This window comes from Aulostomus chinensis, chromosome 17, assembly GCF_037954235.1.
Source record: "Aulostomus chinensis isolate RoL2024-O1b breed Wild chromosome 17, RoL_Achi_v1.0, whole genome shotgun sequence".
NCBI lineage: Eukaryota > Metazoa > Chordata > Actinopteri > Syngnathiformes > Aulostomidae > Aulostomus > Aulostomus chinensis.
The window spans coordinates 5996765-6016128 of record NC_141336.1 but is presented as its reverse complement, the minus strand read 5'-3'; the positions used below and the strand labels follow the sequence as shown (position 1 = coordinate 6016128).

Below are 19364 nucleotides of genomic sequence, written 5' to 3'. Positions count from 1 at the left end.
ACATTTAGAAACAGACTGGGAAAGAAACAGATGAAGGACAGCAGGGTTATCTAATGATGTAGGAGGTTATATAATAAAGAGAGAGACCGCTGAGCTGCTCCCTCATCTGAGCTCTTCACCCTCAGCTCAATCTTCAGCTCTATACTGAGATGCACTCTCAGTCTTCACACCCGCCACATTTTGGCTTTTAGTTTGATCTGAACCAAAATTACAGGTATGAAACCTCCCACGGTCTAAACCATTGTTGAACCAAACAAGCCGCAGTCACCCTGAAAGGTTGGGACTTCAAGTGAACCACAGTTCTGTCGGCTCCGGCTGGGAGTAATCCCACTTGATATAAGACCCAGTATGTGGGTTAAAAATGGATGCTGCAGCTGGACAGAGAGGGCGGGAGTAGTGTTGCAATAACACATAAATGTTAAAAGGTCTCATGAAAAGAAATATACACACTGCCAATTTGAATTTGGTGTTTAATTACAGTATCTCTTGATAGATGTTAAATACATGTCAAAAATCACTACCTGAGTATTTTAACACAGCAAATTCCTTGTCTTTTCCTGTTAAAACTATTCATATCCAGCACTTACAGCCTTGTCACAATATGGCGTCCAATGAAAATGACATTTTTTACTAGATCAAAGACAGGTGTTCCATTGCGGACTTTCATTGTGGAAAAAAAGAGGTTGCCAAAAAGGATATGAACTGTTAACAGCATCACAGAACCTTTTGGTGATATGACTTGTGTCATTACTGCATTGTGATCCAGTTGGCCTGACAACATTTGGAAAGCTGTACAATTAGTTATCTACATTCATTAGCCCTCTGCTATCGAACAGCCTGTTCGGCCTGCGTGAGTCACAGGTGTGTCTGCTCTTACACGTGAGGAGGATTACACAGGTTCAGCGCTAGTACTGACAAATGCAATTGCCAATCAATATTCTCCACACTTATAAAAGGAAAAAGAGATTGCAACATAATAAAAACTATGGTCCTTCATTATATTACACCCTCTGGCTAAATTTTTGTACATTAATTCATCGTATGTAAGAGTGTAATATGTCAAGCTCCTAACGAAACCACAGTGTACCTCTGTCATTCCAGTGCTGCCTGTGACAGTGAGATTGACAGGGATATTTCCTTGTAGATTTTCTGTCTTTCTTGTGTTTACAGATGTCGGTTCTATTGAACGGAACAGCATGAACCCTAACCGAAGAAATATCAAACAAAGATCAAGTGATGTGAAATCCCTTTTGTTATTGATGCTGGACTCTGACAGAATTGGACCTGGTTTTGACCTCTGCAATAACATTGATATCGCTACTGCACCTTCCTCTCAGCTTACCCTGATGCCCCAAACCCAGGCGACCGGTCCAAACCTTCCCCGCCTGTCTCTCTCCAGCCACAGCTTCAAAGGCCTCCCCAGGGGCTTGCATGGTTCCCAGCTCATATGCAAATGCCTCTAAATTAAGTAGCACCAGGACAGAGCCAATGAAACAGATGAAAAGAGTATGAGTCAAGAGAGCGCAAGGCATACAGTGGCACCTGTTTCTAACCGCCAGAGAGTGAGACGGCACGGAGATGACATGGAGCTGGTTGCTTTCTTCTTTATTTACTGCTTCAACTGGAGCACACAATTGCTTTTTCTCGTTCTGTCCTTCACCTCTCACTACAAGCCTCTCAACATGTCCCCACTATCCATCACTTGATATTTCACTCAAAATCACTTGATATTTTCTGTCTGCAGTCCTTCACTGAATCCAAACAACAAGCACAAGGCCTGTTCAAATCAAGCTGGTGAAGAGCTTGTAGCTGCTACCAGGCAAATAATTGCAAAGCAATTGAATGTAAATCCAAATTTTAGTCGTTTGCTCTAAAATAAACATTAAGGTGACAAAATACTGCAGGACAGCTGATCGTTACCATGTAGCGCAGAGAAGCAAAGTGATGGGAGAAAAGAGATAACATCCAGGACACAGTCCAGCCAGGTGTCCCTGAAATTTGAATCCAACTGTGTTCTGAGCTTTAGGTACATGACATGATAGTACAGATAGAGTCTGAACATGTTGAGTAAACAGATAAGGAACATCTGATAGTTATGACAGATAGGTCGTCAGGACTAGCTGCAGCTCAGTTCCAGCCCAACCTATTTACCAACGCTGTCATCAAACCCGCCGCCCTTGAATGCCGGAGTGCACCTGTATTTGACCTTGACGATGAAACAGGCCACAGAGCTGGCAAGGACCATTAGAGACTTTAATGTTCAGCATTAAAGTCAACTTTTAACCAAAATAGTAGGACAGCTCATCAACTTCAAACTTAAGAGCAACATACATCCGTTTTTGTTTAGATCTCAGCATAATAGAAATCACAGCACAGCTACAGTATATCCATGATTTATTAACATTAGATACAGCGATAACACATATTGAACTCATGTCAATTTTAATTAAATGGTGCCACAGCATTTATATAATAATTTATCCAAATCAAGCATCAGACATTGGTCCAAGAAGAAATAGCACCTTTATCATTTTTAAATTTTATTTCTGTTGGTAGTAGACTTTTGTGATGACTCAGCAGAGCTGTATATCCTGTCCATGTAAAGGAAAAAGTATTTTAACGATGGTTAATGCAGGCAAAGTGTACTGAGAACTAGACAGAACTCAGCGAGGTCCAAGGTGAACTTTACAACTAAAAGAAACAATGAGTGAGCCCTCACATCTGCGTGCAGGGCATAACGTGTGAAACCTAACAACCTAACAGGCCATGTGACCACTAGGTGGCACGATGACCATGACTTAAATTTAGCTTGTACATATCTCCAGATAGGGACTCTCATCAAAGATGTGAAGTTCAAAAAAGCTCTGATGTGGAGTCCAGTTACAACAGTTAGCTATCCTATTGTTTTGGCCATCTTACCACAAGTTCTTAAGGTGCGTTAAAATAACTTCTTTCTTGGCCCATTCTACATCCGACACCTAGTTTGGTAAAAACCTACCAACATTTTGTGTAATCCTGCTGACAAAAAGAGAAATTTAAAAAAAAGATTCGCAGACAGAGAGCCCAGTTTCTGAAACCACTTGCTCAGCTGAGTTCTTCCTCTTCATGACTCCATCCTTTCACATTCAAAAGTCCCATTTGAAGAGTCATTAAGCACAGAACTCTACCCTTCCTTTTTTTTCTTCCCTGCTATCCTTCCATCTGTCTGTGTTAACACGCAGAGTGTTATTATCACACCCCCGACTGTACGACGCAAGTTCCCTGCCTCCTCTGGCATCATGCACACCACACAGAAAGGTCAGCCTGGATTAGAACTTTCTGAGTTGCCACGGTGCCTGAAGACGCAAAATGTGAGCTCCCATTGGCCTGCCGGGCTCCGGCATGACAGCAGGTGCCTTCACAATCCACAGGAGTTTCCGCCCCTCCTCAGTCATCGCACACACAATCCTGACACCCCTGCCGCCTCAGGGAGCATCAGCAGACTCCTCGTGAGAATGTTACATCACTCGGCTGCTGCTGCTATTGTTTCACAGTCCTTCTTCACTTGTGAGGTTGGTTACTGCTGACCTGTATGTGTTTCTGTGTAGGTGCTGTTGCTCTCCATGTAAAACACTTTGTATGTCCAAATGTCAACAGGAAAAAAATAATCTCTCCTTTACTGTATGGTGAAGGAAAATTCTGTCTTTGTTCAGTTTGGAGAGCTTGTTATTGTGGCATTGTGCCCATGTATGGTAGAGTCAAAGGCAGAAAATAAGGTGAGGATCCAAGTAATATTTCCTGAAAAATGTAAAAACTCAGTATTTGTTGAGTATTTCTTTGGGCATTTGTGGGGTAGGGAGCTTTACGTAACTGCATTTCTTCAGAAAACTCAAAAACTGTGGATGGATTTTGATTAAATTGGGTACAATAACAGAACTTAGATTGAGAGACAATAAACCAGATTTGGAATTCAGAACCAGATCTGATGACATATCACCTTTGCAGTGCTAATGCCTTTCCTGGGCGCCCTCTTGTTAATCTGCCCTTTGCCTTCTCCCCTTTCATTTGCTGTGTTGTCAACATTCTTAGGAGACTTTCACTGTTGTCCTTTTGTGTAGGTCCTGAATAAAGTTCTCACCTGTGGAGAACCATATGGTGGGTGACTTGAAAACATACTCAGTTCTGACTTTCCAAGAGGACCAAACCCAAAAGGTTTGGTTGGAGAGGGTCCCAGGGGGGTGTCAGACCTTTCACTTTTGCCCTGATCAAATTGAAAAGTCAGGATAAGCGAAGGACGACAACACCAATGACGACGACAAACTGAAAAGTCAGAAGGTCCAGACCATGTGAGTTAGAGTGTGAAAGGGCTCCTTGTCTTCTCTGCGTCTTTCAGTGTGCTTTGCTTTCTGCTTAATCCATTACAATATTTAGCCTCACCACTAAGCCAGTTTTCACCTGCTGCCTTCTCCTGAACCACATATTTGCTGAGCTACCTGCCAGCCCAATGCCACACTGCGCTTGTGTCATTTCCCCAAACTGTCACTGATGGCAATGTGGGTATTTCTGGTTAAATTCAATGGTTAAACATTGAAGATTTTCCTTGAAACCTGCATTCAACTAAAACTAAAATTACATCCTGCCTTCTTCCGCATCAGAGGCAGCAACATAGGAACCGGGTCTATAATAATCTCTGCTATTTTCCTTCACAGCGCACCTTCAGCCTCCCACACACTGTCCTCAGTCAGCAGTCATATATTCTTCCAGCCAGCTAATACGGGAAAACAGCAACAAAAATGTCAATTAGCTGAGAGTGGAGGAGAGAATTTGGCTGCGTCCTCTTTAGTGGCTGGAAATTTATGTGTCATTGATTTCTTCTCCTTGTCTCCTTCACTCACTGCTGTCTTAAATAAAGAAATAGAAAACCCCAACCAGTGGGAGCCCCTCGCATCCATCAGTGAGCAGCAGAGAGAGGACAACGGAGAAGTGACCTCTGAACTACTGGTCCAACACACTCTGAGGATACAACGGGGGAAAGGGGGACGAGTCACAAACACACTGTAAAAGAGGCCTGAGGCTCAACCTGTACCTACAGGCTCAATAGCAGCCTTGAATTAAATATCCATACTTCAGCCAATGGAATCAGGTTTCAGTCTGACCACAGTGCTGTAAAAACAGTCTGTAACACCATGCTGAAGTTTTATTGTCCGGGTAGGTTTTAATTATTCATTCAATATTGTTTTCTGTTAAATAAAAGCGCTTGTCCATCCCAGGAGGACCATTACGCCCTCAAGTCCTTCACAGCCTGTTAGACAATGTTGCCAGGATATTTTACCCAAACGCACTGAAGCCGTGAAAAATCCCTCTTCCTTACTGGCTGAGAGTTCCTCATTAAAAAAGGTATATGAGGACATATGAGACACTGCTAAGCACAACTGCTCTCCTAAATCTGTGCTCAAGGAATATTAAACTGTAGGTAACCACGGCAACAGCACCAAAGTTAATTCTCAAAGGCAAAACTAATTCAATCAGGAGTCAAACTGACTGTAAACAAAAAAGGATGCCAATTTGAAAAACTTTTCTTCCCTGTTGGGTTTGATCATGCACTTTGAAGCATCCCAATATGGAGACTAAATCATCTTTGTCTCCATCACATCTATGATACTGTGAGTATTAATGTGTAATGTTATGGCTTGTTCAAAGTTATTCCTATGAAAAATAATCCACTATATTCATCTCTGTCTCTCTCTATCTATCTATATACATATATACATATATATATATATATATATATATATATATATATATATATATATATATATATACACACACACATTATTATATCTGTCTTCCTCCATTATCTGTCTTTGTCTTGCCCCGCTCTCCAGCTCTCTTTCCCCTCAACCGTTCAAAGCAGATTGATGAGCGTGGACCTGCTCAACGTTGAAAAGGAAGGTTTTCGTCGCCGTTATTGCAGGATGTGCTCACTCATGGAGAACTGTTGGGTGTAAATTCATTGATGGAATGAGGTCCTGGACCTGCTCGACTCGTTAAGTGTCATGAAATAATTTTTGATGTGATTTGGCGCAATACAAATAAAATTGACTTGACTTGATTTGTGTGTGTGTGTGTGTGTGTGTGTGTGTGTGTAACAAGCCAGATGACCCAAACAAGTAAAAAGTGCAAAATCTACTCCACTGTGAATCCAAAATAAAATCCTGGATTAAAGTATTAACATGTAATTCCAGCTTCAGGTGTACCCAGCAAGCTACTGTTACACTCTGATCTTTTACTGGTTCGTAAACTCATCCAGGAATAACTGAACATGACTTATTGTAAGATACACTAAAGTTTCATGAGATCAATGCTGCTTTTCATTAAAACAAAAACAAGAACAGCCGGGCTGCAGCTAACAAGTCATACAGCTTTGAACCACCATCTCTGCAAAGACAAAAATGTTTGAACAACTGTCGGATTGGCGTGAAGGACACCTCTTTCAAATTGGATTGAAGGGTAAAATTGAACTAAATATTACCAAAATATCTGTAGAAGATTACTTCTATTCCAGCTCTAAGTCCTCTGCTATTCTACTTTATTGGTTGATATTTTTATGATTAATGGTTTAGTATAAAATATCCATCAACCTGATAAAATAAATCCACGCAGTTGGCATCAATTTAGCTTTACAGCAATACTTCACCCAATAAGTATTTAATACTCATAAATAGCCGCCTTGAATTCACAAAGACATTTCATCCCTCCTGCATCACATTTTTTGTGACTGGGGAATGCAGAAAGAGTCGGCAACATATATTGTACTCTAAGTTAATGGGCTCCATACCCACCTACTACAGACAAAAAAGCAAAGCTGTCAAAAAACATCCATTTAAAAGCTCCTGAGCACTGCGTCCTATGAACCCATCCACTTTAGTGCACAGTAGTAGTTTTTAAGTGAAATCAAAGAATTTGTGGAATACTGAGCGTGCAAATGGATAAAGAGGACGTGAGATTTACCGAACAATGCACATAACAGTTTGTAAATGGGCTTTTGGGAGAGTTGCTGTTCTGTTGCTGTAGCCGTTGTTAGCAAAGGGGCACCAGCAGCTTCAAGCTATATATACACGGCTTGCTTTTCCTGCATTCTGAGTTCTTAAAGAAGCACTGCTAAAGGTAATAATCCATCTGCGTAGCTGAGTTTTAGCGAAACGCTTTGCTCCACATGTTCCAGACAACAATAAAAGCCAGAAGGAGGTGTCTGATACTTTCTGTCATTGAGAATTAATTGATGTTGAAAAATCAGCAGCTGGCAGCTTAAATATTGCTATTATAATAATTAATGGCTTTCAGAAACTCATGTGATTTAAATCCCACTCAGCAGAACCAAACATACACACAATATTACAGATTTAAAACACTCACAATGGTTATTTTTGCATTACATGCACGCAAATAAAAATTATGCGCTTTTCATAAATGTTTACACACCCTTTTGAAAATATAAAGTTGTTCCAGTAAAATTACGTGAAAACAGCATGTAGCTATCATTTGTTCCTTTTTCATTTGACTACAAATAGATTGGTCTTTCCGCTCTGGCTGAGGTCTAATTAGCTCAGTGGGAAACCAAGTGGAAAATCACCTTTAATGGGCTTTTGGCCACGTCGATGAAGACCATGAAAAAAGACTCAAAAGAAGTCTGATCACACATCACCACAGATCAAACAACAGATACAGCAGATTTCTTTGCTAATCAGTATTTAAGTTCTCCATGAAAGGTTTTCTATCCTAACGTCTCTGAATTTGAGCAGCTGATGAGACATGAGTTCCTCTCCTAAATCCGTATCGACTCTTGTTTTTTACACCTCTTGAGAGTCACTTTAGAAAATTGGGAATACAATCCCAAGATCATTATACTGAGTCCAAAGTCAATTCTACATCCCAGTGAATTTAAACACATACAACATTTGGGCCAACGGGGTATTCTATTAAAGTATTTCAGTAATGGATTCCAAAACATTACAGCCGAGCATGTTAAAGACAAACAAACAAAAAGAAGAACTGTTTTAAGAGTCCACATTTACTGCCTGCTGTCTCCATCAAACTTCCATTAAAATAAAGATACTGTATCTCAGTTCCCACGATGGCAACAACTGAAGAATAAAATGCCACCTACTGCTGCCTCTCCCAAAAGGACAACAAGATGGATGGATGTTTTTTATTGATATTTGATGATTTTGCATCAATATGACACTGAAAGTTCAAAGGGACAGAAGTTGCTGCTCATCTGTCATTAAAACTAATTTCTTCACAGTGGGGAAGGGGTGATCTTAGTGTGCTATTACAGAGAGGGATAAAGTGAGAGAGTAAGTTTATGTCTTTTAAAAAAGCGAATTCATTGAAAATAAAAAAAACAAACTCATTTTGGTGTGTCCCAAATGGCATACTTCCATCCTACATACTTAAAATTTTGAGTATATTCAACTCAAAATGGACAAAAGTATGGATGGTATGCAAAAATTGAGTATGCAAAAGTACCCAGATGATGTACTCAAATCGGTCAAGATTTTGAGAATGCGACTGTGGACATTCACCGCACTCATTTCATCGATAAAAAATGGTGGCGGACAGCTGTGGAGAGAGTCGGTTGACACTGACTTGTATAGTGTCATCTTTACATTATATAACGGGAACAAGTTATAGAACAGAGTGGTCATGGGTTTGAAAAAATTAAATGGAAATATTTTGCGAAAATAGGGCTGCACGGTGGTGCAGTGGTCAGCACTGTGGCCTCACAGCAAGAAGGTTCCAGGTTCGAGTCCCGGCTCGGGCGCGGGATCTTTCTGTGTGGAGTTTGCATGTTCTCCCCATGCCTGCGTGGGTTCTCTCTGGGTACTCCGGCTTCCTCCCACCATCCAAAGACATGCAATTTGGGGACTAGGCTGATTGGATTCTCTTGACCGTAGGTATGAATGTGAGTGTGACTGGTTGTTCGTCTCTGTATGTTGGCCCTGCGATGGACTGGCGACCTGTCCAGGGTGTACCCCGCCTCTCGCCCGTAGACGCTGGGATAGGCTCCAGCCCCCCCGCGACCCTTACGAGTAAGGAATAAGCGGAAGATGACGATGGATGGATGGATCACACAAATAAACTACACAAACCATTCCATCTTCAGCCAATAGAAGGAGGACATTGTGTTGTCGGCGCCGATTGTGGCATAACAATGCGCAATGCGCACTGTTTTACTGCCTCAAAAATCAACAAAAAACCACAGGCAAAAGGTGGCAGTAATTAGCTGATGCTGATGCGGTGCTAGCCGGTCACAAATCGCCATAGAAGAAGAAGACATCGTGTCATCATTTCAGTGTGGCAGTATGCGATTTGGGACAAGACTGCAACCTCTAAAGTCGCGCATTGTGCAATTGAGTACATAGTATGCTTAGTATACTCAATTTGAAAATTTTAAGTATGCTGTATGGAAGTATGCAATTTGGGACACACCACTGTCTAATTATTCAGCCTCGTCCAGCAATGATAACTTCTCACAGGAGCAGGAGCAGCATCATGGAGAGTGCTCACTCAGTCAGCTTCCCCACTCTCTTCTCATTCACTGTTCTGAGTCAGTCCTACATCATCCATGAAGTTGTGAGCCAGGGGTGAGATGTCAGGGCATTCATGTTTCTTGAAAAACCGCTGTTGATTTCTGTGAGATTTCAGGACATTTTCAGCCACAGTTGTTTTCAGCAACACTTTGGCAACAGGCATGTTTAACTTACCAAAGTCATTGCGAGGTGCATCAACCATCATCATCCCAACAATCATTCTATATTCTTTATCAAGCAGAGGCTGCCCCCCACCAAAGTAGTCACAGCAACATACCACAACTTGGAAAAATTAGCTAAAGACACAGTAAAATGGTAAATGGACTCAGTTTTATATAGCGCTTTTCTACCTTAGCGGTACTCAAAGCGCTTTACAGTGTCATCTCAGTCACCCATTCACACACACACTCACACACTGATGGTGGAGGCTGCCATGCAAGGTGTCAACCTACTCATCAGGAGCAATTATGGGTTCAGTATCTTGCTCAAGGACACTTTCACATGGTCACCAGGGTCGGGGATCGAACCAGCAACCCTTTGTACCACCCACGGTACAAATCTACACTCCTCATGAAGATATTTTTAAAATGATCCGGAAATAGTAAGTTTAAGCATCTCACTTATTTTTCACTCAAGTTACCATTCCCGTCCTCCTTCCGAGTTATGTGTGGTAATTTGCAAATACTGCATTTTGTAGTCATGACCTCATCTACAGTTGTCGCGACCATGTGCAGATATGTAGGTGGTCAAGGAGGTGGGTCAAGGGCTGTCAATCATAGCATACAGAAGAAAAGCTTTGTGTGATGCTAGCAGTCTTGCGCTCAAAAAAGGAAAACAAGAATTTAAAAAAACGATTGTGGACCGGTTCATAATTGGGCTCGATGGTGCATGATGGTGCAACTCAATCATATCAAAGAGCACATAACAGTTCTTATTAGTGTACTGATACGATTCCAAAACTGTTTCTCTACGATAAATTAAACACAGAATATAACTTACACCTCATTGTATCATTATTGGATTCCTCTCTACAGTACACACAACTGGCATCCACGTGCTCACACCTGCAAACATACCTCATCCACATTCTCAAAGGCGTTGATGATGTCATAGGGCAGGCAGGACAGTAGATCAATGACAAACCAGGTCTTCAGGTAGTTCATGCGGATGAGCTTGGGGTCCGAAATGACCTCGCCTCCAGGCCCTACAAAAGTGGTGTGGAAGTTAAGGACGATGTCCACCAGGAAGATGACGTCCACCACGCTGTCCAGCACCAGCCACACAATGTTGTTCTGCTTGGTTTTGAAGGAGACATTGTAGGGCACCATGATAGCCGTGTAGAAAGTGAGGATGAGGATGACCCAGTCCCATGTGGTCTTGAAGGTGCAGTAGTGGAGGATGATGTGGGGAGGAGTCTTAGGAGCCTCCTGCTTGTACTGCGGGAGGATGTCAGAGTTGAGCTGTAGAACCTGGAGAGGAGAAGAAACCATAAATGTTTATTCAAAAAAACACAACATTCCTGGATACATTTAAAGGCATTTTAACTCAATGCAATATATTGTCCTTCTCCTACAAGGAGCCAGTACAATCATGGATCAACGAAGGGGGAATTGTGCAGTCTTGTGTATTGTCTTGTGAATACAGAACACAGTTATGCTGTGAATCACAAAAAACAGCATCGGATTCCTTTGATCATTTATTCTACAAAAGTTGGAAAACATAAAATCAATATAAACAACATTTTCCCCAGTACCCATAAGGGTTACCAATATCACATGGACACATATCTTCTCTTTTTTCAGTCACTATGAACTAGGTGTTCAAGAATTAACATATTTTCAACTGAATTTGTACTGATTTTTTGGGGGTATCCAAGTTTGCTCATAATTTTATGTTTTTACCGGATCTGGTTCGTGCAAACACATTATTTTTCACAAAATTTGAATTGTGACACATGATGCCTATAAGCATAGGCTAGATTATTTCTCGCCTGAAGAGAACTTTGCAAATAATGCATTCATTATTTTTGTCAAAAAATTCATAATCTGCTGATAGTTTGTGTTTTTTATGGCTTCTGGCTATTAAATGAATGGAGTAATTTGCAATATTAATACAAATATGTCATTTAAGCTTAGTTAAAAACAAAATTTAAATCCATCATAACATGTCATATGTCCGATAGAGATGCCCCTTGTTTAAAGTGAAACACTACCAGCTGTGTAACAGCAGTTGGACAGCTGTGGGTTGTACTCATAATAGGATTATAGCAGAGCGCAAACGTTGTCATTAATTAATTCCTTCATAACGCACACCTTGTTGGGATTTATCCCTTCCATATATTATTAAAAGTTTGAGTAATTGTGTCAATAACAATTTTAATTGTCAATCATATTAACATTAATAATTTCACCATTGTGAATTGATGGAACAGAAAAGACAGGATTAGGGAGATAGATGAGGCAGATTAAAAAAAAAACTGTCAAAAACGCTTTTTGTTTTTGGTTGGGCAATAATTACCCCATGCTGTTGTGTGGAGAGGCTGGATTGTAGTTCTAGACAAGTAAATTAAAATTTGTGATTTTCTGTTCCCACTCCAGTTTCCTTTTGTATGCATCTCTACTGTGTCAAAACTGTATAATTATTAAAATAAATCTGGCATTAAATGAGACACAGACACAAGAGGAGTAAAATGAGAAAAAGAAAACTGGTTGTCAGAAAGTTAACAAAAAAAGAACACAAAAGTAGTAATTAGAGTTTGCAGTGTGACGATCGCCATCGTTGCAGAACTCAGACGACATCGAAAAGACAACATTTTGATTTCCTGTGCAGGGTTCACACACGGCACTTTCGGTTTACTGCAAATTACATTTTATTCTGCTTTTGACAGAAATAAACTGTAGAACATACATTTTAAATGATTATGCTTCCATATATATCACACTGATTTTAACACATCTATTTAACAGCTGTAGCAACAACATTGGTACGAGGAAACCTTTGTTCTAGTTGTAACAAAAACAATCACCTTTTTATAATTTGTTTTTCTGTTGTGTTGGGTGAAAAGTAGCTGCTTCGTTAAGCAACTTTATCAGATGTGAACTATTTTTCTTCAGGGTGATCACAGGTATGCTGGGTATATGGAGACCTTAAAGCTACAGTATTATTTACACTATGGATTCACTTCATTCCTCCTGTTGCTGGTGACTGTTGCTTACCTCCGATAGGAGCCATATTGGTTTATGGGTTTTAACACAACCCTAAATGTCTTGTACACGCCTTGATAGAGTTTCTATGCTTTTTATTGTTTCCATGACAATCAGAGAGGGTTGCTGGATAATGGTAAGAGGATGTGTGTAATGCACCTGATCCTAAACAGTCCATAATTACATTCGCTCTAATGTAACAGCCGCACCGTTGCTCTGTTTTACACTTGCTGCTCCACTGATGCTAGGGACATTCCCAGCTAGCGCTGTTAGCTGTGGTTAGCCTCATTTGTCCTCACATTTAGACTCTGTCTGGTGTTAAATAACAGGGCGGGCCAGCAGAACTGAGAATACACTGCATCTCATCTAATCCTCATCATCAGAGCTGCAAATCAGACGGTCTGTGGTCAAGAGCACTGCTGCCGCTCAAAAATAAGACTGCCAATTTGGAGTCAAGCACCGTCATGGCGAGTGAACGAAAAACTCTGACTCTCAGCAGCATCCTTGACTGAAGATGCCAGCTGTGCCTTTCAGGCTGAAGAGGAGATGGATCACCTGGGGTATCTATTTAGCATGCTCCGGACATCACACAACCTTCATGAACCTTTTGACATCCGACACTAGACTGCAAAAAATGGAGGGGAGGTTCTTCAACTAGTTTCACATTTTTTGTACTGCACTCTGCTCAGTGTTCCACATCTTTTTCTCACGCACTGATGTCCTGCTCTGTAGATGGATGATGATGATGAGCGTAATCGATCCATCCATCCCTTTTCTACCACTTATCTTGTTAAGGGTCGCGGGGGGGGGTGGAGCCTATCCCAGCAGCCTTCGGCGAGTGAGAGGCGGGGTTCACCCTGGACAGGTCGCCAGTCCATCACAGGGCCTTGACCTGAGGCTGGGAGTGAACCTGTGGCATCTTCCATACTTCTTTTCCATCCATCCATTTATCCATCCATCCATTTTCTTACGCTTATTCCTGTTAAGGGTCGCGGGGGTGGAGCCTATTCCAGTGTCAACGTGCAAGAGACGGGGTTCACACTGAACAGGTCACCAGTCCATCGCAGGGCCAACACATATACACAGACAACCATTCACACTCACAGCCACACCTACAGTCAATTTAGAGTATCAATCAGCCTCGTCCCCTCTTGATGTCTGGACTGTGGGAGAAAGCTGGCGTACCAGACAGAACCCACGCAGGAACAGGGAGAACATGCAGACTCCACACAGAAAGATCCCGTGCCCGAGCTGGGACTCAAACCCAGAACCTTCTTGCTGTGAGGCAACAGTGCTGACCACTGCACCACCGTGCCACCTATAATTCCTTTTATAATCATAAATTCATTGTCAGAATACTTACTGATAGTAAAGCTGATGCCTACGACGCCAGCGTTATCCTGATGCATAGCTGTGTTTAGACTGTATGAAGGTAACATTCCAAGGTGTTGTTACTGGTAGTGTCTGACAGTACTGGTATGACTGGTTACGAGGGGTGGAACTCAGATGTTCTGTGGGAGCTGACTAAACTTCATCCCACAGCAAACCTTGTACATCTGTTACGGACATCCAGTAAAGTGTCCAGCGTCGGCCATCTCCGACTCTCCAGCCTGTTTCTTGTGTCTGATGAATTCCTTCATCACACAAAATTCCTCTCCAGTGCATTTAAAGCTTCAAAGCTGGTTTTGTGTTAGTTAGAATTTTTTTTTAAATGCCTTTAAAAATAAATCGCTTGAAAATGTATGCTTTTATTTTGTGATTACTGTGTTTCAGTATGGAGGGTGTAAACTTTTGAAATATATGTCCTTAGCAGGGTATTACCCAAATATACTCAACGAACAAAATACAAACTGATATCTTAAATGCCTGGAGAGAGTCCCAGCTGGCACCCAAACAACTTAACTTAAAACCTACAAGTCACAAGTCTGAAGTTACAAACCATCAACATTCACAGAAACAGAAAAATTCATTCAGTTAATGGGAGGCGGTGGTAAGGAATCTTTCCATCTTTCGTGTTTACTACAGACATCTGGAGTTTTGTGCTGTACCACTGATAAGCTACTGAGAGATTTTATTTTGTTTACTTAGTTTAAAATCAGTGCTGGAATAATTTGAATTGTGCTCAGAGCTGTGGACAACTTGGATACAGGCTTTTTTTCCCCTCTAAATACCTTAAAGAAATTTCAGATCGGGACTCTGCATTGGCAGATCAAAATCAAATGACTCGGAGGCATAGAAACATGATCAGGACAACCCTAATTATTATTACAATTCTATTTCTATTTTATTATTGTTATTTTTGTTGTCATTGTTGTCATTGTTATTTATTGTTATCATCATTGTTATCATTTTTGCACCTTTCTCAGGAAGACCTCGAGCAAATTCCTTAAATTTGGCAAACACCGCAACATTGATTCAAGCATGAACTGGAACAATTTCGGTCACCATGAAAGGCACACACACTTGCAGAGGTGTATCACCAAAGTGCTATGTTTCTGGTAATTAATTCATCCCCTTTTTCTCTGTCATTGCACTTTCTGTCTCTTCCCTTTCATTTGTCTTCCTTTGCTTCTCTTTCCCTCTCCCTCGCTGTTTCTCTCCTTTGACTACTTTTTCTATAATTCCTCCTTCCTCATTCTACCTTCTCTTTCATCTCTTTACTTTTACCTTCTGCAATTCGTCTGCCATCGTCACCTCCAAACCGCCCTGGAAGCAACATTTGGCTAAAACCCACAAAGCTGCTTGCTTCATGTCTTAAGCAGGGATGAAATCATTTTGATTAAAAGAATCACCTCACTTGAATGTTCATGAATAAAACAGGTGTGTGAGCTGAGAGATGACATATGCCTTCTTCTCAGGAAATCCATTTTCTAAATTTCTAGCAGTCACAATCATTCAGAGTGCCTGCTCCTTTTGTCTCTCTACCAATCATGAAATATTAACAATGCCTGCAGTCCACAGGAGCGCAGCATTCCCAGGAAGCATAGGAACCACTTGCTGTGTCAAACAGTTCCAGGGAGACTGACAGTGTGTGTTAATGTGTGTTTGTGTGTGTGCGCGCGCTCCTGCGACTGTGTGCGCGCATCAGCTGGTTTTGTTGAGGGTGTGGTGGAGAAACTAGGCCTCTATTAATGCCTGTGCATGGTTGTTTGAAGTCGGAGTGGGTAAAATGGTTTGAATGTAGTGGTTAATGTTTTATATGAGGGTTTATCTGTGCAGAAATAATGTCAGGAGCAGAGAGTTGCTATAGTGGCGTGTTTGCCGAGTGTTTAGGGAGGTTTGGTTCACATTGGGCCTGCTGAGGCAGCTCCCAACTGACTGACTCCATACTAATGAGGTTACCTTTTGGAGCAGAGGGGATCCCTAGTATTTAATGTAATCTTACCTTTAGATTAATAATGATACTGATTAATTATAAGAAATGGTGTGGTGTTTCTAACCCCTCTGTTTTTTATTTTATTAAATCAAACATCTCCAGCTTGAAAGAAAATTTCAAGCATCTGAGGCTAAGGCTTATGGTTGACTGAGTTCACAAGCGCACTTTTCCAGATACATTGTGATTTAAGAAGGGAAATTGCTTGCAGGTGAGCACACACACTGTTTTATAAATCTGAATATGTTTTGGTGCCATTTTCAGCCTTTTTTGCTTTCGTACTCTTTTATTACCAATCACATGCACCCTCATAAATGAGTGGCTAAAGAAAGCACTTCCAGTGTCTTAAGTTAAATGTATAGTTAGTGCTTACCTCTGCCAGTCTGGACTGCTTGTGGCTGACTTCATGTTTGCTGATGGGTGCGAGCTGCTGCAGCGTGTTGCGGTTGTTGGTCAGTGCTCGTGTCAGCCGCGCAAATTTGGTCCATCCTGCAGAAATGACACAACAATCACTACTTGAGTCATTTTGGTCACATCTCAACAGGCTTTCAGGATGAACGTCAGCTTTAATTTGCTATTCATGTCTCAGGTGGTGGCAAGTGCTTTGTTAAACACAAATGAGACTTTATTTTTTATGGTTGAATCTGCCAACATGTTGTTGACATAGTTCCTGGTTTAAAACAACAGCAGGGAATCGGTGACAGAGCAAAATATTCCCACAGCTTGCTCGTGTGCCTTCAGCTGAAGGGATGAAAAAGAACAAGGAGTTTTCCCAGTCGGTCATTCAGTTTTAGAGCAAACAAAACAAGATGTGAATGCAGCATGATGCCTGCCTTTAGAGCAAAAACCATCCTTCTGAAAGCATCTGTTAACGAACAATTCTTTTCATGGCCCCTTTTATGGAAACAGCAAATGGCCAGAATGTCAAAACTACACACAATCACAACCGGTAGTCCTGTAACATGGAGGAACTAATATATGGACTGACGAAACATGCAACCAAACAGCAGCTAACATCTGCACCACAGTTGATTAGTGGCCCGTTGAGCTAATATTACAGTTTCTATCACCAACCCATACATAGCACTGTTTCAATTCCAGTGATTTCATCTGTCTGAAACAAAAATTCTGCTGCTGTGGAAGTTCAGGCATAGAGATCAGAATGAAACTTCTTCATCATGATTGTTTCTATCTTATAAATTACAGTTGATTATAATGTTATGATTTATTAGGAATGCATCGCAAGAAAAGGAAACATCATCATACTCGTCCAAAGTGTTCCCTCTTGCAGTGCTGCAGTCCTTATTATATCAATGCTGAACAATAAGTTTCAATGTCCCAATTTCAGTTGTATGTCTATCGAAATATTACACGCTTGTCTGGCAGTGGTCATTTCCTCGCTATGGTACAGGCCACAATGGAGATGAGTGCGGGCAAACTCAATCTGGGAGTGTGGGTGCTCCAACTTAACTGCTCTAAAAATAAAATCAAATGTTTGAAAGGGCAGAACAGAGACACATCACTTCAGCAGTCACACATCCCCATCGACCTGACCTTTTGAAGGCACCATTACGAATAAATAGTGGACTTTGAAACAGCTTTTAACCCTCGGGTCTCCAACTGCCTTAAAATCCCCCTCTGCTCTCGGTTCAAATGGAAGCAGATTTACCCACTCACCTCTCTGTGCAACAAAGTCAAAGAGACCCTTAAAGGCGTAAGAATCAACAACATACCTGAGTCCCAACCACTCCTCTACCCTTGAGGAAAACTCAGTTGTGTAACTTCAGTTTCAGAGCAGAATCTTGAAAGTGATTTTCTTTATGTTAATACTTAAACTTGGCTCTGGGCCACAAAAGATAATAAGCAGGGCTGCTGGGAGCTAAAGTGGACATTTTTCAATAACTCCCTAGGGGAGAAATTGCTGCGCTAGTGCTTGTGTAACTTGCCATATATTGTATTATATATTGTAGATTGCTGAAAAGCCTTGGAAACAGGCCAGAGTCATCTGAGCTGAGGAGATGACTGTCAATCAGCCCACACCTCTCAAAGGATAATACCACCGCTTTTCCACCGATGCTCAGGACAACAATCGCGTGCGTTTGCAAATGAAAAACATCCTGTAGGGCTACATTCATTGTACAATAAACTGCAATCTCAATTCAGTAGGCAAGCTGATTTCTAAATCGGGAGGATACTCCTGCTTTTACGCTTGTATGCATTACCGTCAAACAGCATTCACTTTGGAACAATCGCAGTTGCTGTATCAGTCACAGTTATGCCATGTAAAGCCAAACAGAAGTTCATTCGACATTTTTCATTCAACTGAATCAATATTCTCTCATTTCTCTTCCTCACTGACAGTGCTGCTTAGTAGCCAGTCGCAGTTTCTACAGTCACCTGACATGACACGCAAAGAAAAGACGGGAAGTCGGCAGTCAGAAGGAGATAGCCAACTTGAAATCACGTGTTCCAAGCTTCTTCCAAGCAAGTCCTTCTAAAAGCACTCTGGGAGTGTACATTTTGTAGATGGGGAATATTCCATCCATCCATCCATTTTCTATACCGCTTATCCGTTAAAGGTTGCGGGTGGGGGGGGGGGGGGGCAGGAGCCTACCCCAAGCGGACACAGGGCGAGAGACAGGGTACACTCTTGTCAGGACACAGTTCGTTGCAGGGCCATCAGGAGCGATTTGGGGCTCAGTATCTTGCTCAAGGATGCTTCGCCATGGTCATCGAGGGAAGTGGGAATCGAACCAGTGACCGTTCCGTTGCTAGACAGCCACTCTACCTCCCAGCCATGCCAGATGGGGAACGTTTTTTTTTTATCTGATTTCCTTATTCAATCTCAACTTAAGTGAACCATATGGGAATGTCCCAGATGTCCTCTGTCCTGTGTTGCAATGACTATGAAACATGGAATCGATCACCTAGAACAGTGGTTCTCAAACTGTAGTTCGCAAACCTCTGGTGGAACACATTCTCCCTCAAGTGTCTCCTTCAACATTTCAACAGCGAAGAATAATGAAGAAGAATGAAAATACGTTAACTTCACAATCAGTATTTTTAGAGATATTTTTGTGACAGACTGCTTTGGGGTCAATTCCCTTTGTGCATGCAACCAGAGCACAGTGCACCTGTTCCTGTGAATGTTAGCAAAATACAGCCCAAGACAATAAGGAGCTTTAGCTCATGCTATCTCCAATTTGGATTCAGTTG

General features: G+C 41.5%; 1 protein-coding gene across 1 annotated transcript in view; it reads right to left on the bottom strand.

Moving 5' to 3' along the window:
* Positions 1 to 19364, bottom strand: part of kcnh5b (potassium voltage-gated channel, subfamily H (eag-related), member 5b) — a 146330-nt gene that overhangs the window by 103129 nt on the left and 23837 nt on the right. Inside the window, exons 5-6 of the mRNA XM_086183672.1 lie at positions 16522 to 16637; positions 10649 to 11041 (exon numbers count right to left, since the gene is read on the bottom strand). Of these exons, the coding sequence (XP_086039798.1) occupies positions 10649 to 11041; positions 16522 to 16637 (509 nt within the window). The remainder of the gene's footprint in view (positions 1 to 10648; positions 11042 to 16521; positions 16638 to 19364) is intronic.